At 42.2% G+C, this 25,955-nt stretch overlaps 1 protein-coding gene and 1 long non-coding RNA gene across 2 annotated transcripts; both read right to left on the bottom strand.

Moving 5' to 3' along the window:
• Nucleotides 1-3,772: 3,772 nt before the first annotated feature.
• On the bottom strand, nt 3,773-16,601 carry FLVCR1 (FLVCR choline and heme transporter 1). Its single transcript, XM_068675955.1, has 10 exons — nt 15,828-16,601; nt 13,528-13,672; nt 12,827-12,967; nt 12,453-12,520; nt 12,109-12,212; nt 10,827-10,937; nt 10,224-10,329; nt 9,906-10,017; nt 9,173-9,240; nt 3,773-8,331 (listed from the first exon to the last, which is right to left on the bottom strand). Exons 1-10 carry the CDS (start codon nt 16,434-16,436, stop codon nt 8,266-8,268), a joined length of 1,530 nt encoding a protein of 509 aa, XP_068532056.1. The 5' UTR covers nt 16,437-16,601; the 3' UTR covers nt 3,773-8,265.
• Nucleotides 16,602-20,090: 3,489 nt separating this feature from the next.
• On the bottom strand, nt 20,091-23,168 carry LOC137853522 (uncharacterized). Its single transcript, XR_011094544.1, has 2 exons — nt 22,798-23,168; nt 20,091-20,467 (listed from the first exon to the last, which is right to left on the bottom strand). It is a non-coding gene; the product is annotated as an uncharacterized lncRNA (long non-coding RNA).
• Nucleotides 23,169-25,955: the final 2,787 nt, after the last annotated feature.

The following is a 25,955-nucleotide window of genomic DNA, read 5'->3' as shown; positions in this document are numbered from 1 at the left end:
ACTGGTTTTAGCAAGGAAGAACATCAGTGGTGCCTTTTGATTTCCTGGGCAAATCCAGGACCTCCTGCGCTAATTCTACCATGACAAAACATTACAGTGTTTATTTTAGGTGGGTTTGTTTGAGCTCCGCTTGATCTCAGTCTAATCCAACAGGCAAGATTTCCAGCATAATAAGCCAAAAGCTATAAATCAGACCTAGCATGCTGCCCACCCCTAATTTCTCCTTCTGTCCCTTGCAGGTCTCCTTCTATCCCCTGCTGCGTGTGCTGCTTGGCCTGAGCCCCCTGTCACAGACACCTCGCTCCGATTTACAGCTGTTAGCACCTGATACAGCTGAGATCCCTGATCCTGAATCGTACAACACCAGCATCCCTGCCGGCCTTGGTCCTTCAGTCTTGTTCCAAGGCTTCAGCCCCAAATATTGCTGTAGGGTGGGGAAATGTTTGCATTAGCACAGCTTGCTGTGAAGGTCTTACTTGCCAGCACATTGCATATCTCCACAGCAAGATCTGCTTGTAAAAAACAAGGAAATGTTAACGTAACCTTCCATAAATCTACGCAAGCCAACTTTTTTGGACTGCTTACTTCCTCCATAACCTTCAGCCAGAGGGTGAACCACCCAGCACCATCACTCTGCTTGGGGGAACTGCATAATAGAAGTACAGGCAACAAAGAGAGGCAATTGCTAAAAAAAGATAAATAAAAAGGATCTGCTACTCCGAAACAAGATCTCTTTTCAGTTATTGGCAGCACCCCAGCCCTTGTCACAAGGGAGCTGTGGGTGGGTGAACAGAGGTGAGTCAGGACTGACCTCTACTGCCAGGTGAGCTGCCTGCACACAGAGAGGAGCAGGCTGCCCTGCAAACATCATTTGCTTGAGATCAGAAGCACAAAACCGAATCGTTGTTGCTGTTTAAAAATCAATTAAGCAATGTAGCTCTGTTACAGGGCACCCTTTGCCCTCTAGGAATTGCTTAGGAAACACTGAGCAAATGTTGTCCTTACAGATTGTCCTCCAATGTCTTTTGAGGCAGTATTTGAAAGTATTTGAAAGTGGGCTGGAAAAGTGATCAGGTTTGGCAATAAAATGTGCCAAGCACAATTTTATTTGGCAATAAAATGTACCTTGGATTTAGGTGCCTTGTGAAACCTGCAAAGAGAGAAACGTGTGATTCATCGTTCCCATTCCAAGGTACAAAAAAGTAACACTGCAATACTGATGTTTTTTTTCAAACAGCTTTTGACCTGGAGTGTTACTTCAAGCGTCATTGGAAGCCAGTGCTCCACAAATTAAAATCCTCCCTTTCTAGAAATCAATGACTGAACAGTAGCCAAAACTCTGCAGAAACACCTGCAGATAAGAGAAAAGTTCAAATACTGTGGTCCATTAGAAAACTTAAAGCTCTCTGATGAAACAATCATCTGGAGCAAAATGATTTTTTTTTTTTCTGTGATCCACATTATTTGCCATCATGTGAATCACATTCATTTTCAGAGGTAACTAGGAAACTCAAGAAGCCTGCGGAGCCGTTTCTGCCTTTGGGATCACAAATAGGAGCGTCACGAGTGTGATCACGCAATCTGTGGACATCAAGGAGGTTTCATAACGCTCTGTGTTCTCTTCATGCACACAGACATCGCAGGCCTAGCGAGCTGCCCACAGCTTGTGGCTGAGCAGATGAAGCGGGTCAGAGGAAAATCACCCCCAGCACAGCTCTTTGTTCCCCAAAAGCTGAAGGACTTCCTTGTCTCTCCTGACGACTGCCAGGTTTGGGAGGCTTTGTCGAGCTCCGAGCCTCTGAGAGGTCCTCTACCCTTTTGAAGCTTGTGACGAGATGAGAAATTACAGGGTTTGGGGGCTTTAAGCATTAGCCTCCACATGAATGTCAGGTTTTTAGCAATAGGCTGCTGAGTGAATTTCAGATACACAAATTCAAGTCCCACAGAGCTGGTCATTCTCCCCCCAGTAGGATGAAGTTTGTTCCTTCAGGACAGGATGCAGCTTTCCTCCAGTGCCTGGAGGGTTGTTCAGAATTAGCTGATGAATTATTCTGAGGAAATTAAGTTACATTCCAAGGAATTAATGGAGAACACCAGCATGTACAGGCACAGAAAGGGCACTTATATATATATATATATATATTTATTTTTTTTTTTTTTTTTCCCTTGGCACCAGCTAGACAATTTAGTTTGTAAAAGAGTAAGGAGCTTCGCACTCATCCGCAATCCCCATGCTACCTTATCGAAACTAATGATCAGCACATCAGCAACTTCAGGATTTTCCTCTTCCAATAAAATAAAATAAAATAAAATAAGACTGGAAAGTTTCTGGTCCAGCCTAGTGCAGAACTTCTGAAGCCTTGAATCTGTGGGATTTTTCCCCAGCAACTTCCACAGGGCTCTGAGAACCAGGGTTAGCTCCTGATGTCCCTAAAACATGCTGCTCTCCAAGAATCAGGGTTTAGTAGCTCCCTGCATAACCTTTGAAAGCAGAGCAGATGCAAAAAATCAGCATCATAGAATATTGACAATACCTGATACTCCACAGGCAGCCTCACAAATCAGTAGCTATGTCTGAACGTTGCCAGTATTTTACCTTTTTTTTTTTTTTTTTTTTTTACTGAGATATAATTGCTGAAGGACTTTATACAAAGGCCGGGCTGTTATTGTTTTGTCTTCTGAAAGATGTTGTTTAAGCAAAGATGTGAATATTGATTCAGAAGAAGGTCAGATGAGGTTAGCTCATTGTCAAAGGCAGCAGGGAGGAAATACAACAAGCTTCTAAGAAACCTTTTCAGCATAGGAAATGGAGCATTCAGCACCTGCACATTTTATCTGTGCACAAATTGCATCACTTTCTGGAAGGGATAACACTTGTTAGTTTGGGATACATAGGGCCTCCTCCCAACGATAGAAATAATTAAAAAAAAAAAAAAAAAGATTTTCCCTCAAGAATGCATTTGATTCATTTGATTCATCGTCAGGATGACTTCACATCTCCCTGTTACCTGATGACCTTCCTGGTGTTTTATCCCAAGACTGAGTGTCTGCCCAACAACAACCTTTCAGGCAATGATAATTTGCTCTGATTGTTCCTCTCCAGCTGGGGAAATGTTTAAAATGCAGCGCTAAATGGGGATATAGCCTACAGCTTTCACAGAGATACTGCAAGAGCAGCGTGACCTTATAGTCCTAACCAAATGTGACTGGATGCTAGCGTTGCTTTGCCACTAAAGGCTGGTGCATCCCGTGCTCTGCACCACCCGCAGCCTCCTCTGGGAAGAGGCTCTTATATAACAACCACTCAGAGCTTTGCGGAGAAGAGAGGTAAAAAAATATAAAAGAAAATATAGTTATTGTCTTACAGTGACTCCACTTTCTTTGAAGCTGGTTCCTCAAACTTGCTTGGCTCACAGATCATGTCCTGGGAATTGATACTAAACACTTGAGGATAAAATATACTGACAAATGTTCTCTGTAAGCCAGAAGCCATGTTTAGGATATTTATGTACCCTAAATACATGCAGTCTGCATAAGTATGCATGCATGTTTATTAATGGCACGCAGTATAATTCACATGTAAAGTTTCCTAAATTAAATGACAGCTTTTGCAAGGAAAACGATCAATTTTAGACCATTACGTGTGTCAGTAGCTGTCAAAAATGGTAATTCTGGCTCCAACAGAGTTGCATGCTACACACTTTATTAGTAACATATAATGGTTATATGCTGAATGATTCCACCCACGGAAACACATATGTACAATATTGCATTCAGAGGATATTCATAGGCATTATTTATTATCTTTTGAAACATAGAACGGGACAGTAACAACAACAGAAAAAAAAATACAGCAAAAATCTTTGCTATCTTCATGAGGAGAACAAAGACACGAGCAGTGAATAACATGGGTCTTACAAAGAAATGCATCTCTCAGGCATATTTTTGCTTACTTCATTCCATTTCACGCATTAACTTCATCTCCTTCCCTTCACAGACTTCAGGCTGCATGGTGGTGGGGGAAATCACATGGGACACAACAGCTTAGCTTGTGGTCTATGAATCATTGGCAGTCTTAGACACTTCAGAAGGTGGCACATAAACGTACAGCAAGACAGCAACCAGAAAGGTCACACGTTCCCATTCACACAGCAAAAGACATGAGTTCAGGGAATAGAAAATGAGAGCAGTAAATATTCATACCTTAACCCAATTCCACTTGGTCATAGATGCACAACATAACCCAAAGCTCTTTCAAAAGGCATTTTTCATTGGGGAACATAGGCTGGTAGCTGTAACTACACTCTTCAGTGATGCTAACCCGAAATTATTTGTATGTATTCTTCCCACCTCCCTCATTCTTCCTTCTTAAACACGAGCATTTAGCTACAGGAAGAGCTGTCATTAAGGACAAACATTCACCTACAAAATAAAATACTCGTGCACATGTAACCCAGCTCAGACGATAACCATCAGTGGTGACCATGATGAACTGTGATGGTGACAAACCAGGCCCAAGGTGGATTCGGAGGAGACAGACCCAAGGACTAACAGGCACGCACCAACCAAATCTGGCTGGCGTGCAAATAGGACTAGTAGTCATCACCTCACCCCAATAACACAAGGACAGCCCAGAGCCCATGGAGCCCTCCTGCATGCCAGGAGCTTCCCCTGGAGCAGGGACACCCCTCCAGGTCACTCCTCCAGGTCAAGAGATTCCTTGCCTGTGAGTGACACTCAGGAAGTGACTAATAGCTAGCTTGGTGAAACTTTGCAAGTAACTTGCTAAGCAGGCTGAAACTTTGTAATCTTAGCTAGGTGACAAAAGATTGATTGTGCACATCATCCTTTATTCATAAACTCTTGAATCTAGAATCAGGACAGGAGCCAGCCACATGCAGACTTCTTGGAGTTTGGATGGCAGCAGAGACTCCGCTCTGACCCTCACCGTGAGGCTCTCCCTGACGCTTTTAGTCTGACCTTGTCCTTGGTGCAGTAAAAATCAAGACCTTGCCACCGCAAATCCTGTTAACGTCATGTTTCACCATGTGAGCTTTGTCAAATCCTTGTCTCATTCACAGCTCAGCCCTGCTAAAGCGCTGCTTTCATCAGTAAATACACTGCCGCTTGTCTCTTACGAGCGAAGTGCAGAATTCCTCCTGCAGCGATTCCGACAGCTGATCTCTGCACCTTGTAGCTAGAGGTATGCACACTGGTGGGCCTCTGGTGATTCAGGAGCGGAGCTCTTGTTTCTGCTCAAAATTACATGGAGTCTCTTACATCCTCCGGAGTTCCCCTGAAGCACCCACAAGATAAGAATACTAAAAAGCAAAAGTTGATGCGTGGGACTGGGAGGTTTCTCCTCGCTTGGTTTCCAATTCCATCCTCTTCACACACAGAACTCCATTCATTAACTGATTACTTCTTTTAATCTTCCACTTCAGCTAGGGCAGGGTTGAGCCAGAATCCCAAGGCTCATAGAGTCAGAAACCCTATTTCCTGTCCGACATCAGATTTAATGGATATTATTTAAAAATAAAAATTAAAAGCACAGAACATAAAGCCCCGACAACCACAAACCTGCTTCTGCCATGAGGTAGAGCCTCAGTTTCTTGATAAACAGATGACAAGATTATTGCATAAAATATTGGTTTATTTGTTCTTCACTTTACTACTGAGCCTTTTATTTACATACTTAATTCTTGCCCAGAAATAACTTTCAGATAAATACACGCTCACAAGTTTCCAACTTTCAAGTTCTTTTGGAGGAGTATTAAATCCAGGATGTAATTAAGCCTTCATTATTAGAAATATTTTATTTTCAGGGACCCAGCAGGCTTTCCAGCATGCCATAAAGCTTGTTTGGACATTTTCAGGGGGTAGCCAAGTAATTTGGCAGAAGATAAAAAACACAAGGAGGCAGCGGGGCTGGAATATTTTTCAATAATCAACTAAACAGAACCAAAGAAACTGGAAGGTACTGGAAACTAGTGAGGAAAGGAATTTTAAAAATAAATTAAAAAAAAAAAAAAAAGAGCTCAATCCTGGAATTTGAACAGTGTGTACCAGACACAGAAAGCATTCTGCAGACTGCTAAAGACTTTCTGCTGGGCAGTTGAAAGCACTTCCCCAAACCTGCAGAGAGGTCTTGCTAAAGTTTTGCAACAGCAGAAGTACATAGAAACCACAGGCGACAAATACAGGCCATAGTTACTGAATCTGTATCTTGTGGAATAGTTTTATATATATCATAGTGTAATCACTTCTCCAAAGGCAAAAGCCACCTCCGGATATCAAAAGGCAGAAACTTTCTCTTTGCTCTCTCAGAGTGAAAGTGCATATTGCCCTGTCTGGGCCAGCCTGTATCAGAGCAAGTCATTCAACGTAAAGAACTGACATAAAGAAAATATCTCTGCCTCCCCTCCTATGATTTCACCTGCCATTTGAATATCTACTTTTCCTCTATTCAGCTCCCTCACCAGAGGACTCTTCTCGCTTGCCCAGAAGCAGCAAGGCGTGCCAATTTTCTCTCTAGCACTGGACCCCACGAAGAGGCACAGACCCTTTTTCGAAAGACAGGTGTTCCAAACATACCTGTCTTTTTCTGGTGTATACACTGCCATTCAGTCTTCTCCTGTCTGAAGCATTTATCATACAAAATGCCAAATTAAGCACAAAGTTTAGAGGCCAAGCTTAGAAAGATGCATTTAGAGGTTCCTTTTAATATAAAGATTCTCTACATCTATAATGGGGGGAAGAAAAGCATTTAATTATACTCATCACGTTGAAAGTCTGTCTTGGGAGTTGAACAGTTCCCCATACCTCACTGTATTAATCCATAGGAAACTTCAAGCAGGATTCCACCTTCTCGATCGCACTACATCTGTGGGAACTCAGCAGCTCCATCACTGGTGGTGCCGAAACTGCAGCCTCAACTTAAAGGCTGCCAAAGCCTAAATGCTGCTAGCTCTGGTTTGACTCTTCAGTAACAGCAGAGCCTTGGCATTACAGTACTGCCAGCAGTTCCGTAGTTGGGTTTACAGAGCACAGGGGAAAGGGCAATATTTTCAGAAGCACTGCAGTGAAATCCACTTCCCAAATTCAGGTAAGTGTAATAACACAAAGTGAACGGCAAGGAATTCTGTTCCATCTAAGATGCATGACCTAAACAGCAAATTTCTCAGACAGAGAAAAACATTATTTTCCTTTCAGTCATCCTTACAGCTTTTAACCGTAAGTCATGTCTCATTTCATATGAGCACAAAGTTATACAATAAGCATAAAAAATTCACAGGAGATAAATGATATGATTCATAACACAGAGAAATAAATGGGAAAAAAAGACAGAACACATTTTCTGATACTCCACACATATTCCAGAAGTTTAACATGCAAAACGGAATTTCTTTAGCAGCACTAGTTCAACTCAAGAGGAGGCAGGTATCTTCTTTACAAAGTAAAGGCACCACCACTTTGTAAACACATGTTCCTCTCACTTTAACTGAGAAAGCACTCAAAATATTCAGGAAGAAACCCGTGCAGTAGCATTCCGTTGCCTATAAATACTTCACAGTAGAGATATCCATGGTCTTTCTCCTTTTTACTGTATTAAATAAGAAACATGTTGTGGGTTTGTTTGTTTTTCCCTCACCTGCCTTCTGATATCCATCAAGAACTTTCCAGGCAAAAGAAACTCAAAAAACTCACATTTGTAGTTATCTCCTGTTTTCAGTCTTGTGCTATAGACAGTTTCCCAGAAGGGACTATTGGCTTACTTCAGAGACATTTAAAAAACATAAAAATTAAAAAAATAAAAAAGAATATGAATACACTCAGTCATGCAGCTATACGTACTCTGACTTTCCAAATGAACTAGAAAGGACTGAAGAAGAAATCAACTTTTCTCCCTCTCCCCCTTGAAATCAAAAATACTTCTGATCATGAGCATACTTTAGGATTCCAGATCTTTTTAGTGTGCATCATGGATGTACATTTCTTCCTAGAGTGGAGAGCATTCAGACAGTTCTTCACCGGTGAAACTGCATAACTTGAAAGCCATTAAAATAAATATTCCATACAAAGTTGGGTCGTTTGCATCTTGGTTGAAATGAACTGACCACTTCCAGTTTCCACTACAAAATCACCAATGAATTCATCACCTAATACATTTTACTACTCATATAAGTCCATATAAGTGATTACACTATTTAATATTGTTCAGTCTTCAACCAAACTTTTGTGTTTCTAAGTCATCTTCTTTCAGATTTATAAATCTGATTGGATTTTTAAAGCAGTACAATTTTCATGTTCTACAGGACTGTCCACTGGTACCTGGGAGAAGAAAAAATAAAATCAGGAATTAAACTGTTATCGAGCAGAAGCTATTTTCAATCTCAGTACTCTTGGGTAATTATTAGGTTCACCAACAGTAGTGTATGTAGTTAATTAGCTGAATCACACATTTATAGAAATCCATATTTTCCCTTCTCTTTACAATTTTTAAAAGAAGCAAACAAAAAAATAAAATTGAGTTTTAAAATAACTAAAATATATGCTTACTGGCTATAGATATTTATCACATGGAGATTAACTTTCTTTGGTTTTTGTTTTTTTTTTCCATTACACTTAAATACAAGAGAATCGTCACGACTACGGTTTGGAAGAAGTGTATTATTTTACCTTTATTTACACAGGCAGACATTGTACCTTTATTAACACAGGCAACTCTCAACTGTTTATGATAATCCTGGGGTGAGGTTTCCATGCTTTTGTTTTATCGTGGGTAGTATTAATGAAGTTGTGTGACGCTCTAGTTGATTAACAAGGTAATAAGGGAAAACAGAACAGTCACAGACCACTGCCTACAGTAAACATGAACTGACCCAAGCCTGCTGCAAAACTAGACTCAAGAAACAAAATCAAAGGATGAATACTAGCTACTTAAAATTCAGGGAAGTCTGAGAGCAGAAAGTTTCTTAGATTGTTCATGGGAGCTATGAGAGAAACATGCCTGAGAGCAGGATCCCATGTGGTTCTGTCACTGCAGAATAGCATGGGAACAGTCACACAGTAAGTTTTTGTCAATTACTCTTTTGATGTTAATATTATTATGCCAATAGAAGTCATCATGCAAATACAGTAATATCATCAAGGTAAAAGAGTCATCACTTACAGGTTTAGCGTCCATATTCATAATCCCTGAATTCACATTGTGTCTTCGCAAATCTGATTTTATTAAGGCTGGGGTCAGGGTGAAGCGAGAGAAGACAGAAAGTTAATTTCCAGCTTTGTAATGACAAGCACTTCAAGAGAAGGGTTTGTACAGTGCACGCACACAGCAGCTGCTTTCAGCGCATACTCGAAGTATCTGAATTCATACTTTTGCAGTTTGAACTTGGTGACAATCTGAACTTGCTCCTCACAAATCACATGCAGAAAATGACAATAAAAGCTTTTAAATCATGAGTACTTTTAAAACAAAGGCTGATCTTTTTTTGCTCTTCCAGCATACTTCTAGATACTGGCATGTATAAATCACTGCTACAATTTAGTAATAAATCTGCAGTTTCTTATATTTGAAAAACTGCAAACTGTCTGCATTTCTGCGTTTATTTATGTTCGCTATCCTACTCAGAAGACAGACATCTGCCTCAAATTCAGGACATGACTCAAGAAATGCGTGGTGGATTGTTCTAGTTATTAGCAACATCATCCTTAAAAGGTGTGTACAGAGCAAGTATTTAAAAACAAAACAAAAAACCCTGCGCTTATTAGTAACATTCGTCCTCCATCCAGACACGAAGTCAAATATTTAAATCTTAGGTGTCTGAGATCTCAAAAAAAAAAAAAAACGAACACATTTTTGCATTAAAGATAAAGCATCACTTACATTTCTGATTAATTACCTGTTAAGATAATGCCCACGAACAGCCAAGCACAAAGAAAGAGGTTTCCTGCACGAGGACTGTAGTCTGTTGTAAGCTTCCCTTGAACAAGTGTAAAGACAATTCCAAATATCTACAAAGAAAAAGTCTCTTCATCAGCACCATGTAGAAAAGAGTCATCAGTTTACCTTGCAAATCTTCAGACACCTTACAAAAACAAGTGAGACAACTACAGCAACATAATGGAGACTTTAGCTGCCAAATATAAGAAAGACTTATTAGATTATAGCAGAGCAGCTTTTCTGAACATTACTTCACTTGAAGAAATAGTGATATAACCTGTGCTGAAGCATTAAGGAGACCTGACGAAGTGCCTTCAGACTCTGGGTACGTAATTTCCACCGCAAATTCAAACCCAAGAGGGAGATAGCCAGTCATGAAGAACCTGTTGAAGAAAACAAGAGGGTGATGGGTTTGGCTTTCATCTATGACTATGAAAATTAGACAAACCACTGGTACTCTGAATTAGTTGGTACTCTGAACTGTCTGCTTTCAAGACCTAATATGATTTGACCTTGCTTTGCCTGCCTCATCCAACAATTTTAACCATATACCCCTCTTTCCAGGACAAAAAAATGTTTATAAATGTTTAAAAAGATGTTTATATTTGTGCCATTCCCCATAACAACCGTTATTCCACTCCATATACACAAAACAACCTTCTCTGACCCGTTCACAAACAACTCCATAACTGAAATCAATTTCACATGAAAGGCATACATGAACATCAGAGCTCGATTAGCCGTAACATCCATGCTAGATGATAAAAAAGACCATCAACAGAATATGGCCAGACACTGGAACGGCTGTTAGAAGCTGCTGTGGAAATACTGGTTCTGAACAGAACTCCAGTAAGTCTTCTAGACCCCTTTAATTACTCACCCAAGTACTCCTCCAGTCACAAACACTATTATGAGATGTCCAAGGTTCAGGGTGAATGTGAATACCACCAACCCAATGAAAGAGAGGATGTAAACAATCAGAGTGGTTTGCCTGCAACCCAACAACAACAAAATTACACTGTTAACATAAGGTCATTTGGCACATTGCCGAAGTACAGAAAAGTAATATAACAATTTCTTACTCTTGCTAACAACTGACATTCTACAGTAATTAAATTTGCTTCATGTGATTCTGCCTCAAACACATCATGCATTTCAGTGAGAATATAACCCTTCCCCAACTGCTTATTGCCTTAGTTATATGGCTGCTTCACTCAAGGCTTAGAGAATTACTCACTCTTAAAGAATGAACAATCACACCAGAAACCATTACCTCAAGACCATTTTAGTTCTCCACTATGCTGTACCTCTTGGCCATTCTGCAGCACGGTCCATTATAAAAAGATCAAAACAGCAGCAGCCAAATCGAACACTATTAGTGATAAAAATCAGTCTAAGAGGCAAGCCAAACAAATCTCATTAAAATGTTTTATTTTTTTTAAATCTGGTATAAGGGACGTCATCCAAAATATTAAAGCACCTATTTCTTATTTATAAGCCAGAAGACATGCAGAAACAAAGCCAACCTACAGCAGTAACATCCATTAGGTTTCTAGAGCTCTTGCACGTAATGTACTGAGTCACCAAGGGACAACTTCTTCATTGCAAGCAGTGCTCCAGGGCCCTGCCCGCTCCTGGGGGGCATATCACACCGTGGGTGATGGACCCTGGAACTCTTACCCCAGAACAGAGTTCTGCTGCATGGTCACCCCCTGAATTAAAGCAAATGTGCTTCTTAACAGGCCCAGGAGTAGTACAAGAACTGAGAATCCATCAACTATCAGTTTTATAAAATAAGGCAGGGTAAGCCTTTGTGCTTTTCCTGGAGAAGGAGCCTCCTGGGCCACCTGACCACTGTATATACATGTAGGACATACAACGATTTCCTTGCCAGCATTACAGTCCTTGCAGAGACAGGAGTAGATTGGAACCCCTTTCATGTCTTTGCATTGTCTAGAGCACACCCTATCTTGTTTCTTTTGGCCAAAAACCAGTAGGAGAGTCTCAAGCTTTTGCTGTAGCCTTAGAAACTTGTCGCTATCAAGGCTGCTGTAAGATCAGGGATGTGCTGCATTTTATCATCAGTTTACCTCCACCCTTTCAGTATTTTTCTAATGCACCGTCTCCTACCCCTAGCCCCATAGATGCCTACCCACACTTACTTGTATGTTTTAGTGTAATCCAGCCACAAACCACAAATAATCGAACCCACCATTCCTGCCACCACCAGTGTCAAGCCAATTCTCCCAGCGTTCACTTCTTCTCCCTTTCAACAGATATTTATACGGTGCTCATTAATAACTTGCTTCCACTCAGAGTCAAGTTCAGACCTCTTGGCAGTCGTAAGTGCAAACAAACATTCCTACGACTCCCATAGCTGTATGATGCAAGAAACCGTACGGGGGGGATAAAGGAAACCAAATGTCTGAGCGCACATAGCACCTAAATAATAAAAAACATCACCTCTGCAAATGTAAACTTTAAAAAACAAAACAAAAAAACTTACCTCATAATAAGTTACTATCATCTGGTTTAATAACGTGGAGACGGAATAAAATGCTCCAGTCATAATGCCTGCAATAGCAAAAGAAGAGCGTCAGCCATTCCAGATCTAGTCGTGCAGATCTGCCACCACCAAGAGTTAATCTTCTGATATTCAAGACTGAAGTGCGAGGAAAAAACACCTTTTATCTACTAGGTGAGATCTCTCCTCCAGATCTATAACTGCTGTTTTAAATACTGCTGGCCTTTCCAGCACAGGCTGCTGAATAGGTGAACATTTGACACGCACACACACAAAACAAGTCAATTAAAACTCAGCGTGCTTTCGGCACATATCACAACTGCTCTGCCAGACAACAGCCAGACATCACCACTTACCGTAGCTGATCAGCAGCAGTACAAACGGAATATTTTTGACTAAGTTAATAATCGACTGCTTGTAGGAATAATCCTCAGGAGGCAGAGCTTGCAGAAGTGCTTGAGAGTGACTAGGAGGATATTTAGGCTTTTCTTCAAACACTGGGGAAAAATAAAAAGATTTTGATCTGTCCTTACCACAGTAATTCTTTTTTTTTTTTTTTTAAGTGTGAACTGTTCTTACATCAATGAATTTCACAAGATTGATTTGTTTTCTTTATCACTCCCATAAAACGTTATGTATATGTATTTTTTTATATATATTTTTATCATGCAAGAAACAAGTCACAGCCACAATAGGTGCCCCAATTATTTGTTCACACCCAATTGCTACCAACGTGTGGTCAGAGATAGACTGCATCTGCAACGTGTCTAGACCTTTGTATCTGAATTGTCAGAATAACAAAAAATTTGCGCTATATCACAATGTCCTTGTGGCAGGTAGCTACAAAAAACAACCTGCATATCCTTAGAGAGGTTGCTCCACGTGAAGCATGACACAGTAAACAATTCATCTGCTGTGACCAGGGTTAAGAGACAAGTGAGCACAAGTAAACCTGAGAAAACCTCAGCTACTCTGAGAGAAGTTAGATGCTTGAAGTATGATGGTCTAAACACTCCCTACGGCCACAGCACTTAAACTGTAAGGAAAGAACACTCACCAACTCCTGTTAAGAAGAACAGAAGTGTGGATACTATCGCTGTTCCATAGAACATGATGCTTATATTATGTGCCATTAGATCAATATCATTCGGTGTGTTTGGAACCAAAACAGGTGGCACCAAAAAGCCAATCGCAGTGCCAAGCTGTAAAGCAAGAAAAGAAAGGCAACAATAAATTTCCTGCAAGCATAAAAATTAACAGAAGCAAAATTCTTACCAGGTAAAATTCAGAATTTGTATCATCATAAGCATTAATAAAATCTACAAAGGAAAAGCGCTCCTTTAGTATAATACTTCGTCATTTACTGTTAATGATATTTCACAGACAATTTTTCTGATAGCTTAGGATTATATTTTTTTTTACCTTTTCATTTCTAAATTAAGATACAATGCTACACTTAAAATATAGCCCACTTAACAAAGAAGCATTAAGAAAGGTTTTTCTGTTTGTTTGTTTGTTTTCCTTCCAGAAGAACATTTTACAAGGAAATAGCATGCATGCACATAAATTTGTGTCGGTCATCCTGTAACAGAAGGAGTAGGGATGAGATAGAAGATTCCAGCTGCTTCTTTGGAAATGCTTTTCTCTTTTTCTTGATCAATATTCTGCATTTTATGTCACAATCCTGCCACTACAGAAATAAAGACCAACATGAAAGACTTACTGGAGAACTGATAGAGAAGAACAAGGGAAATGGTGTAACCTTATCAATAAATACAAAAAGAGATCTAAATCTGCAGTTATTGCTAGGGAAAGAAAGAAGAATTACAAAACAAAGTAGCACTGAGTTTGCATTTGGAGTCCATTGCAATGTAGCAATGATTTTATATTAAAGAAAGACAGAAAACAAGGACTTACATTTTGGGTACATGTATAAAGCATTTGAAAACATCAAGAAACAACAGCCTGAAATCACTCTCCAATTTGTCTCTGCTACTCCTCCAAAACTAAGTTGCATTTTTAAGTGCTGCAACAATTTTTTTAGACTAAAAAACTTGCATCCATTTCAGGTTAAAAAAAAAAAAAGGACTGTTAGAGCAGTAAATTCGACTCCGAATTTAAGCGCACAAAGCAGCCTTTGTGCATGTACCCTGCAAGACTTTTCTCGCTTTTTTTAACTGACCATCAGATTTACCCAGTACCCATCACTCATCTGAAGAATTCATTTCTTGTTATGATCATCACCTTTTAGTACACAAAACTAGCAAGTAGGAAATAAGTAAGCTATTACACTTTTTCCTAAGGTATATGGGTGCCCCCAGCCTCTGTGTGACCCAGTATAGCACCCACAATGTCCCAATAGTGACACCATTTTCCACCTTTTACATATGGAAAACTGCAGTACAGAAATTACAGCCAGAAGGATCAAGAATCATAGAGATCAAGAATCATTCAGGTTCAAAGAGAACTCTAAGATCATCTAGTCCAGCCTTTAAGAGCCCAGCCTTTTAGAGTGGCAACGAGTCTGGTGTGTACAAACTGAGAAGCTGAACACTTTTTGAAAACCTGATGCTGGTAACAACCCTTGACAAGTAAACAGCTGCATTCCCAGTGATTTGTTTTGGCCGCAAACAATCAGCACCTGAAGAGATAACAGGTGTGATTTGGGACAACCCCTCTGCTCCTTCCTGCTCCCTTCCTTTGCCACTTGAAGCCCCACATCTCAGCATCAGAGGAAAGCACCAGTTTCAGTCCCCCAGTTTCACCATTACCTGGGGGAGCCTCTGCTAACTTGCAGCTGTTACGAAGCGTGGAGATGGAGCTGCCAACAAAACCTTTACCCTGATTCCCGTAAGGAAGATTTTACCTGGACTGCTAAAACAATTTTACAAGTCTTCAGTCCGAAATGGACAGTTGACCTGTCGACTGGAAGGTTTTGGCACAAAATTAATTGCTTTGGAAAAGCATTAGGAAAAAGTGCAAACAGGTATGTGATAACAAGCAACCCTAACTGCAGGTATTACCACTAATATTACCACCATAATAATCCAAAGTGCACAAACATAAATCACTGAACTCAGGAGGCGGAAAACATGACCTCTGGTACCTGAACAAAACCTTCCCGAGACCTCAGCCCGCACCGGTGACCTTGGTGGGGATTCCCCCATCCCGTGACCACCGGCCAGGATGGCCAGAGGACGAGGCTAGGGGAGGAGGACCCGCACCTCACCTCCACGTGTGCCTGCTCCAGGGCTGTCAAGCCAGCAGGACCAGGGCATGCGAGGAAGACTGACTTGGTTATAACACCACAACCACCTTGATCCACCTCAGCATGAGCTACAAGCCGTCACCCCTCACCTGGTTGCCCAGCACGGCCACGGCGCATGCGGTGGAGACCTCTGAAGGACCAAACCAGACGGAGGCCACGCGTGAGGGCAGCCCAAGGATGAAGACCTGGGCGACGGCACAGACTGCCTGGGCCGCCATGGTGACGGCGTAGCGGTCGGGTGCCAGGCTGGCACACTTGAGCCAGGCGCCCAGCATGTTGAGCCCCGCGCCCAGCAGCGCCGTGAGGCGCAGCCCACGGGCATCCAGCAGCCACGTGGCGGGCAGGATGAGGGGCACGTAAGCCACCATGTAGACCATGGAGAGCCAGTCTATCTGCGTGAAGGACACGCTGTAGAAGTGGGCGAAGACGTTGCTGAGGATGCTGTACTGGATCCACTGGAAGGCGTTCACCAGCGAGTAGCAGCTGAAGACGCCCAGCACCGCCAGCCGCCGCCGCGACAGCCGCGTCTCCAGCCGGCCGCCCGGCGCCGTGCATCCCCCGGGGCCGCCGTTCTCCCCCTCCTTGCCGGGGAGAAAGCCGTTGTGCTGAGGCGGGGCGCCCAGCATCTCCCCCTTCTCCCCCGCCGCCGCCTCCTCTTCCTCCTCCTCCTCCTCCTCGTCCTCGCCGCCCTCCGCCATCTCCGCCCGCTCCCCGCTCAGCTTGCCCGGCCCGGCCCGCTCCGCTCCCGCAGCCCCGCAAGGTCACCCGGCTGCAGCGGCCGGGGAAGCCGCCCGGGAGACAGAAGAAGCGGTGAGAAGGAAATACAAGGGTGAGGCGGTGACAAGGAAATACACGGGTGAGGAGGAGGAGGAGGCAGTACCATGTGAGCTGCCCGCCGCGGCTCCTCCCCTGCCCGGCTCCTCCCCTGCCCTGCTGAGGGCCTCAGCGGCACCAGCCTCGGTTTGAGGAGCACGAGGAGGAAGAAAGCGGTGTGAATAATCCCCGCTGAGCGAGCAGCGGCCTGAAATCATTCCTGTAAGCGCCTTCTGGGTTTGTGCATCCCACGCAGAGGTGTGTAAGCCCGCGCCTGGCAACCTCCAGCTCCGCTCTCGGGTACCCTCCGGCTCCAAATCCCACAGATTGCACCCTGCCTGTGCCACAGGCACCCACGCCACACCACTGCCAGGAAAAATAGCTAGTGTGCCCCTCGGGTAGCACATTCATCTCCTTGCAGTTGCAGTGCAAAAGAACATGCCAATGGGGCAAGGAGCGGACGGCGAAGGTGGAGGCCCAGCATGGAGTGCCCAGGACTGGTGCATTGCTGGGGAGCACACATCCACCCCAGTCCTACATCGCCTCAAGAGCCTCAGGCAAAAATTTTCCACCCAACTGCTGCAATTTGTGTTGACACGCACCCGGAAAGCTGATTCACGCATGGGGCATGTTAAGGCAATCCGTGCTTACCTCAGGAGCCATCTGCCCTTAAGCCCTGCCTGGCGTGTAGGAGCGGTGTCTGGCAGCCCCCTCGAGATTTATAATTCTGCTGCCGTAGGCAGTGTACCACAATAAAAAATGGATTGTTCTCCAAAGGGCGTTATGAAAATATAGAAATGTTTAAATTTGCTAACAATGTTAGAAGTATTTTACTGGCTTACGTGGGAAATCATCCGGCATGTACTCAGCAAATAACATGCTGCAGATTGTTCATGGATATGTTACAGCCTAAGCTGGTTTGTGTATGAGTGGTAGATGCGCTTAACCACCAATCTTAAGTTTCCTCACTAATTATGAATTGGTATTTCAGTTAACATCAGGTGATCTATCTAAGCCACAGTTCTTGATCTTATTTACAGCATAAATAGTGCTAGGAGCCCATGCTTCAAAATGTTAAGTTGGCTATGTTTGCTTTCCCTGAGCACTTAGCTGGGCAACAGTAGTGATGACTACAGACACTGTGGGTTTTCAGAGACTACTTGAGGTGAATATTTACTTTTTTTTTTTTTTTTTTTTGCAACACAGTTAGCTATATCAGATTCATGTTCTCCGTGTCTCTTTAATTCACTCCAAGGAAAAGCCTGATCTGTTTGTACTTTTTTTGTATCAGATCAGGTGCTGGGTAAATTTTTCTTAACTCTTCTGCCCAACTTCAGAATTTTTGCTGTACCAACATAGCCTTGTTGAAAACTTGAGGACTTTGAGAGGAAGAAGTGTGGGGGGAACTGAAACAGACATTACCAAAGTACCAGAATAGCCTGCTTTCACTTTAGTTTGTCAGTGTTACATAGTGGTAGAAATAATCTGAAAACTTGCTTGAGACCACATCTCTTAAAGTACTTCCAACAGCACCTGTTCATGATCCCTTTTTTTTTTCCATTGAAAGTTGGATGACCTCACATCCATCCAAAGATAAAATTTACTCCCCAAAGACACAGGAAAAAAGGTTTTGTTCTTCTCTCATTCTTTCTTTTCCTATTGTTACACCATTGACTCTGTGCAACAGGCAGAGTTACGGCCAGGTGATATTCTCAGAGCAAGGTTCAACGTCAGCCTGTTCTACAGTTACAGATGTGTCTGAGGTTTCAGTTCCACAGCAACCAGACAGCATCATCTTTGTATGACAGTCCAACACACAAGGCTTTGTTTTCTTTCTATACAGGAATCCTGCACAGAAGAAATAACTAGACACCTTTCTTAGAATGATGACTGAAGCCATGAAAAAAGCACTGAATGTGAGGAAGCAGTGCAAATGGTTGATGTAAGCCAAGAAGCAGGGCCAAGGACGTTGTTGCACAAGAGAGAAAGTTATCCTGTGAGAAATAGCCCTTGCAGGAGTTTGCTTAAAATGTGCGTCCTTGGATCTCTATATTTCATGGACATTTGATTAAGCTAAAAACAGAAAACTGATGTCAAGGTTTACAAGACAATTTCAGCTCAGAACTGCTGCTGTCCTTCTTCAGTCTAGCCTCTAACCCCAAATATGTTACTGTTCCCTCTGTAACGTATGTTCCATTGAAAGGATGATTGATTTTCACAACTATTTCCAAACTTCATCTTTCAGATAATGCCATTGTTGGATGAAACATTACTCAGAAGATGCCTTTTTGTTTCAGATCAGGACATTTCACAAAACAAAGGGAGCCCAGTTATAGTGTGCTGCTTGCAATGTGTAATTAGCTTCCCAGCACTCCTAGCTAGATTATTGCAGTGATATCAATTCCTAGTTAAGTTCTTCCAACCCTCAAAACAGTATCTAAGATCTGCCCCTAAAAATCCAAGTCAAACCATCTTTGTAAAACTTGACATGAAGGGTAGGAACTTGAAACGAACAAAGGAGCTGGTTCTCTAGGACTGTGATTGTATAATGGTGCCAAAATACCAACACTTCTTATAAAATAAAATTAGAATTTTTGTGTACGTGAAGCACTCAGTTAAGATTCCAGGATTTTCATTTCTTTTCTTTTTTTCATTTTGTTAATATTTCAAACCGTGTACTTCAGTCTTTATAGTCAAAAATTTAAATGTTATTTTATAAAGCACTTAACTCCCTGTTAGTTTTCAATGTAAACGTTGATCTCAGTGCAGAGAAAAACTCCATGAAAGAAACACACTAGGTACTTCTCTTTCAGATGAGCCCTTTAAACAACAACAACAACAAAAACTGAACAAAATAAAACAAAACAAAACTACAGCAGCTTAAGAAATTGATTCCAGAACAAAAGATCTGAGGTTCCAACTGAGCTAGATAATTAATAGCTATTAGAGAATACATGGAAGATGTAAACATCCTCTTCCCCCTGTGCAGTCCTCATTCCAGCAACATTTGCCCACTCTTCCCATGAGCTAAGCCGTAATGTCTCCCAGTAAATGCTCATCTGCAATACAAAGCACTTAACCGAAGGTTGTCCATAACTCCAGGTGTTTGTCTCTCTTTTGGAACATGACTGCCCATAGTAGGGATGTCTGTCAATGACCTTTATTCAATTTATTTTTTTTATGTACCAACAAGCATATAAAGTATGCTCTTACTCAAGGATCAGAGAATAGTTCTAAATAACAGTCTAAAATGTTGGTAATGCTAAGTGAGCAGGCTACTCTTCTGTAAATAATATTAGAAATTAGCACTTCTGGATATCCCCATCTATATAAAAGATGCAGAAATGTACATCTGGCACTTCTGTCATGCTGCCATCTGGTTTTCCTTTTGTAGACAGCTGTCAATTTCATATACGTAATGGAATTTTACTCCTGATTTTCCTAGCAAAGCAAGTGGAAAAAAAAAAAAAAAAAAAAAAAGTTAGGTACACAAAATAACTTTTGTGTACAAAAAAATAAGCATGTGAACAAACAGAGTAGGTAAAATTTATTGGAATTTTATTCACTGAGATTAATAGCATCTTCATATATTACAAAAAGTGTAACCTCTATCTGAATCCTTTATACACAGAGGAACAAACAAACAAAAAACCCTGTACATGTCCACATAAAAAATAATAAAATTCATGAAATGCAGAAGGGTTGTCTTTAATGAACATTCTGATTTTTGACAAAGACTCATTCCTTTGAACACTGGTAAACTTTTGGGAAAAGCTTCAAGGTATTTTTTGTTGTTACTTCACAGACTCTTCCCACTGATAGCCCATTCTCTGCAGCAGTGTACTGGCAGACAATCCTGATCCTCTCTGGTTCGTTTCTTCCCCTTTTGATTTTGATTTTGATCAACAGAGCTCTTCTGTGAGAGAGATCAAATGTCATCAACACGTCTTATCAAAGGACTGTGGGACAGCAGTGATTAGAAAAGCCATGGTAACATTTGTTAAGAAAAAAAAATACCAAGTGTCAGACCACTTGGGTAGGATGTTGAATCAACTAGCTGGTGAAACCACCACATAAAGTAATAAGGACAAAACGTCGTCTTCCCTTCTAGGATAACAGGACCTAAATTTTCCTTTCACCAGCTGCTTCATTGCAACTTACCTGCCTGGCCCATGTGCACACATCCTTCATATACTGGATGGAACAGACATGTGGGTTTGGATCTATTAAGAGCCTAGTACAGAAATGTGCTTGCATTTTAAAGACAGGTTGCCCACCCAAGCTTGAGAAACATTGCTACTTTTACCGTTGAGGAAACCCAAACATTTAATAACAGCTGGAAGTTCCCAATTTCTCTCTGAAAAAGTTATCAGCAGGAAGAAAGGTCCAAACCTATTTGATAGGGAAGACGCTGGCTGACCTCCGCTTAACTAAAAATCAGCGGGAATATTTTTTTGTTTAGACTGAATAACAATAAAAGGTGCCTGCCCAAGCCCCTGGCTGTGATAACACATTATGGAAAAATATATTAACATTCCAGCAGGTTTAATCACTTCAACAGGAACTCGGCCAGACAGACACCAAAAGGGGCTTTTTTCTGCTCCTTTGTTAGGAAAGCACTGCAAACATGCTCCAAAGACCCCTCCAGGCAGTTCTCTTTTGCAGCACACCTAGCACGGTTTAAACTAGTCCAGATTAGCTGCAAACCCAGCACCTCTCCGAGAGAATTCCCTCTCTTTTGGTGTTGGGGGAGACAAATCTAGTGCCCCTATCAGCCATGCCAGCACTGCCACCGCCACCGGTCAGCGGGCAGCTCCGGCAAGACCGTTCCAGAGCATCTAGCGCGTTTTGTGAGTTACAGCAGCCACTTCAGCCAGCTGTGATCCCCTCCACGCGGTACCAGGAGGATGCTCAGCACCTCCAGCAGACACTGAGCACACAGCAGTGTTCCCTGGGGTGTCGATGAACGCATCCATCGCTGGGTTTTAGTGGAGCAGCTGTCATATATGTACAATAGCAGCAGCCCAAGAGCTAACATGTTGACTTACATATTGTTTCTTCATATTTGCAACTCCTCGCGGCTCTTCTTTTATTAAATAATAAGACCAGGCCAGTAAGAAAAACAAAAATACATAAATGTTGCATGGCACTAAGGCTCTTAAAGTACATAAACTTTAGAACTTAGGAAAATCATTTCAAAGGAGCATTAATGTAGGGATTAATCTACATGTTTTTGACTACACTTCTTTGTTTGGACCAAGGCAAGGGGAATCAGTCTCCAAGCAAATGTTCTCCAGTGGAATCTGTTTAATTAACTTCTCCCTCTGGTGCAGCCAGGATAATAAAACAAGGCAGAACAGCATGTGACAGGGTCGCTCTCACCACAGCAATCGATACAGCAACATGCAAAATAAGAACCAGCTTTGCTCGAATGGCATTCAGACTGTTTAAGCCTCTGGAGATAATCCTATATTTCTGATGAACTGCAAATACAGGCTGAACGGAGTATTTATGTCTCTTAAGACCTCAGACAGAATGTTTTTTATAAACCTTAGGAGGGGAATGAAGAGGAAATAACTTAGGCCCCGAGAATAGCTGTTTTGGTTGCCTATTTCTCTCCACAGGCTGTACAACAAACTTGGGCTCTCATGTTAGCTTGGTTCTTCCCAAGGTAAACATCTGGGTGCTGGAAGCAGCGATGTTTTGGTGGGTGAAGCAGCCAAGGTGAAGCTCCCACTGCTCCCTGACAAGGGGTTGGGCTGGGAGAGGCTGCATTTTTGAGGCAACACAGTTATTTACATGTTTGGGAAAATTTCTTTCATTTATAAATACCGAACCATTTCACCGTGAATTTGGTACTGATCTTCCACCAGTTAAGAAGTGTTGAATCGTTTGTTTCTGCCTGGGAAGGCATTGAAAACATTCGGCCTCTTATTTCAAAACATTTAAAAACAGCTTGTGGGAGGCTCAGCTCCACGCTGCTACACGAGGTGTCTGTCCCATGTTTGTTCCACCAACCACAAACATCCCAGCGTCTCATTTTCACTCTAAAGGAAAACAAGTTTGGGGGAGCACTGTTTTCCACAACGTGGAAGTCACCCCTGGTCACCACAGCCAGTCCCCTCCCCACCAGCATTGCTTTTCCTTCTGCATTGGTTCAGATAGCCGGACGAGAAGGCGAAAGGCCAAGCCTCGTGCAATCCAATTATAGCTAAAACGGCTTCCAGGAACTCTGCAAGGGCTAACCTGATCGTGCCTTGTAATGGCCGGAGGAAAAGAAAGATATCAGCCAGCTGGTACCTGTTGCAGGGTGGCAGACACCCTCCCGGCACGGCTATGGAGCGGTACGTACTGAACACCCGCGGCACACGTGGGTCGAGCAACCCAAATACTGCCTATCAGGTTTCCTCATAACAGGACAAGATGCCAAGATCCCAGTCAGTAGTGCAACCGTCAAAAAATGCAAAACCTGAATTTGTTAACCCTGTCCTCCCTATGGCAAAACAGCTGCCAAGTCTGCCAAAAGCACTGCAGGGACTGCCTCCGTCTGCTGCTGCACCCAGTACCACGGAATTAACCTCTCCTCAGTCACCAGGGGACTGGGGATGGACACGTTTTGCAATTAGCACCTGCCTGGCCCATGCTGGGACTCGCAAATACAGGAAAAATCTTTGCTGTAACTGTTCAGCTTTCTCTCTTCCAGGTCCACAGCCCCCTTCTTCTGTCCTGCTGTCTTCTGCAGTGCTGATGTTATAAAATATGCATAAATGTAATTGTTTTTAAATGAGTGGAAAGGATGTATACTTTTTTCCCCATTAGGTAAGTCAAATTTGGAATATATAGATCTGCTTAAAGTAGTCCACAAGGAGTTTAAAATATATATATATCATGAAATCAAGCTTTCTAACCCAATTCAAAAGAAAACATAGCGGTTAATGCTGAGGCAGTAGCTATTTTGCTTCACCTCCTCCTGCCATTCCCCCAACAGTGACAGTGCTTTCCCTAGTCTCTGTTTCTCTAAGGTCTCCCTTTCTACAGACCCAAATCCCCATTTTTAATGCTGTCAGCAGCATAAGACACGTCAGAGGTAAGCTACCTTTACCTTACACGTGTAAAGGTAGTTTCAAGTCCCCGTTTACATCAGCTCACTCCTGGTGCTGTTCTGATTAGGCAGTTACAGCTGGATCACTTTTTTTTTTTTTTTTTTTTCCAGTCTCACCTTTGTATCTGTTATGCCAGGTGCAAAGGGTATACATGTAATTGCTGGCAGTCAGCTATCTGAGGACAACTGTGCCCTGAAGCACCCTCTCCTAATCACTCAGGCTGGCTTTATGGCCAGATTACATGGCCAGCACACAGTGAAGCAGCAGTGCTCCAGAAAATCTCATCTCTGATTTCCTCCAAATATTTGTTTTCTACTGATCACTGCTGGCCACGTTATTAACTTCTTGCTCCTATTCACATCCATCTGAAGTTCAAGAGAATCTTTTGCAAGTGTTGGACTAGATTTAATTTGTTTTTATTCTCTCAGTGCCCTGGGTACCTACATACGTACAGCTGTGACCCTTCCTATGTGTATAGACTGCACACATGCTTTTTTACAGTAATACAGTTTGTGTATAAAAAAAGGGAAGTTTGTTGCTCCTGAGGTCCATATTTATGTCATGAAACTAAAATTAATTTTTTGTTAATGATGTATTTTTCTAAATACTGAGGCATTGGGCAGAGAAGAAATGCTATCTATAATGGAACAAGGGCTTTAAAACAGGCTCAGATCTTTCTTACAGCAATCTGAATCTGGTGGATTCTCAGGTCTACCTAAAAATAAGGTAGCTAAGCTGTGGATGTTAATGCACCAAGAGGACTGCATAAAAAGAAGATCAGTTCCTTTCTCCCATCATCTCTCCTCCATTGTAAGTCATGTCTATATCAAGAGCTAAAACCTAAACTTGAGACAAGATGGTTTTTTTAAGAATAACTAGGTGGGAGGCACATGTCTGTGGTGAACAGACAAATCACTAACAAAGTTCTCTGGGGTGAAAGCAGCCCTCTATCTTTTCTCTCCCCTGGTTTCAATGGGAACCTTCTGATGTGCCATGTAGCTTGGGATAAAAAATGAAGCCTTACGACTATCACATGTCTAAATCCTGAGCAGTCCTATCAGGGAAGTATAGCCCAGTTATCACTGAAAGGACTAGCATAAAAAGGTGAAGAAGAACCTGCCACTCCTTACATTGTGGAGGTGTCTACATGAGGCACAGAGTGAAGTCCAGCCCAACCCACACACGGAACCGGTTAAGACTCTGCAAAATGTGATGACTTGCAAACTTTGCAGATTTAATGTCTACGTTAGCTTAATTTTTCCTAAGAGAGCAGCAGAAGCTTTTAGCAATGGAGAAACAGAGAAGAAAACAGCACCCTCCAAAAGGCAACTTGCCTGGAAACACAGCAACATACGAATAATAAAAGCAAAGAAAATATGGTGTCAGATATGAAAACTCTCCCAGTAAGGTTCTGAAGCATCTTCTCTAGCTTCCCTACAGAGGTTTCATTGCTGAAAGCCAGCATTTCAGACATCTCCTATCAGCAGTCCCTCCTCCTGCCTTGCATGATTGTGCAGTTTTCCTTTTACTCTTGCACAGATTTTAGCCAGGAAAATAAAGTTTTTGAATTTAAGTCCAACTCATTTCACGTCTATCAGATGAATGTACTTAGGAATGTCAGCCAGAGATTACGATGAGTTCCACGCACTTTAACACAGTTTGCATGCAGTCAAATCAAACTCTGATTACATGGAAATCAAAGCACGTTTTCTCTCCAGTAGCCACCAGCTTATCTCTGCATTTCTGGGAGAGCGGGAGGACAGATTTCACATCCTGCAATAAACCAGCCACAGCTCTCATGCTTTGTAAAGAGAAAGAGGGCAAGATGGGTTACGGCAAACAAAACCATACACATCCATGTTGTTGTGCACCTTGAAATGCTAGTCATGAAAAGAGTCCAGGGCAGGGAGGGATTGGTCTACTGCGTTCCTAGCAGTTTCTGAACGATCTAATCACTCATCACTCAGAAGAAAATGAAAAAAATAGATTTGAGGAGTGTTGGAGGGATGTTAACCCAGGTAACTCTGTTAATGAGCAGAGGAAGTCAGACCCCATTCTTCTACATGTCCCACTAATTTGGCTGAGCTGGGCCTCACCATCCAAGAGGGCATCTTCAGGACTCTGAGAGGAAGCTCCGAGTGTCCTGGTACCTCAACAGCCTCCAAGTGTGGCTCAAGAAACAACCTTCAGCTTAGCTAACAAGGTGTTGGTGGTGACAGGGGTTATTGTACATCCAGGTTTCCCCAGACAAATCCTCTTTTCCCACCCCAAAATTCTGCTCTTGAAAAAAAAAAAAAAAAA

Source organism: Anas acuta, chromosome 3 (genome assembly GCF_963932015.1).
Source record: "Anas acuta chromosome 3, bAnaAcu1.1, whole genome shotgun sequence".
Taxonomy (NCBI): Eukaryota; Metazoa; Chordata; class Aves; order Anseriformes; family Anatidae; genus Anas; species Anas acuta.
This window is presented reverse-complemented; position numbering and strand designations above follow the sequence as displayed.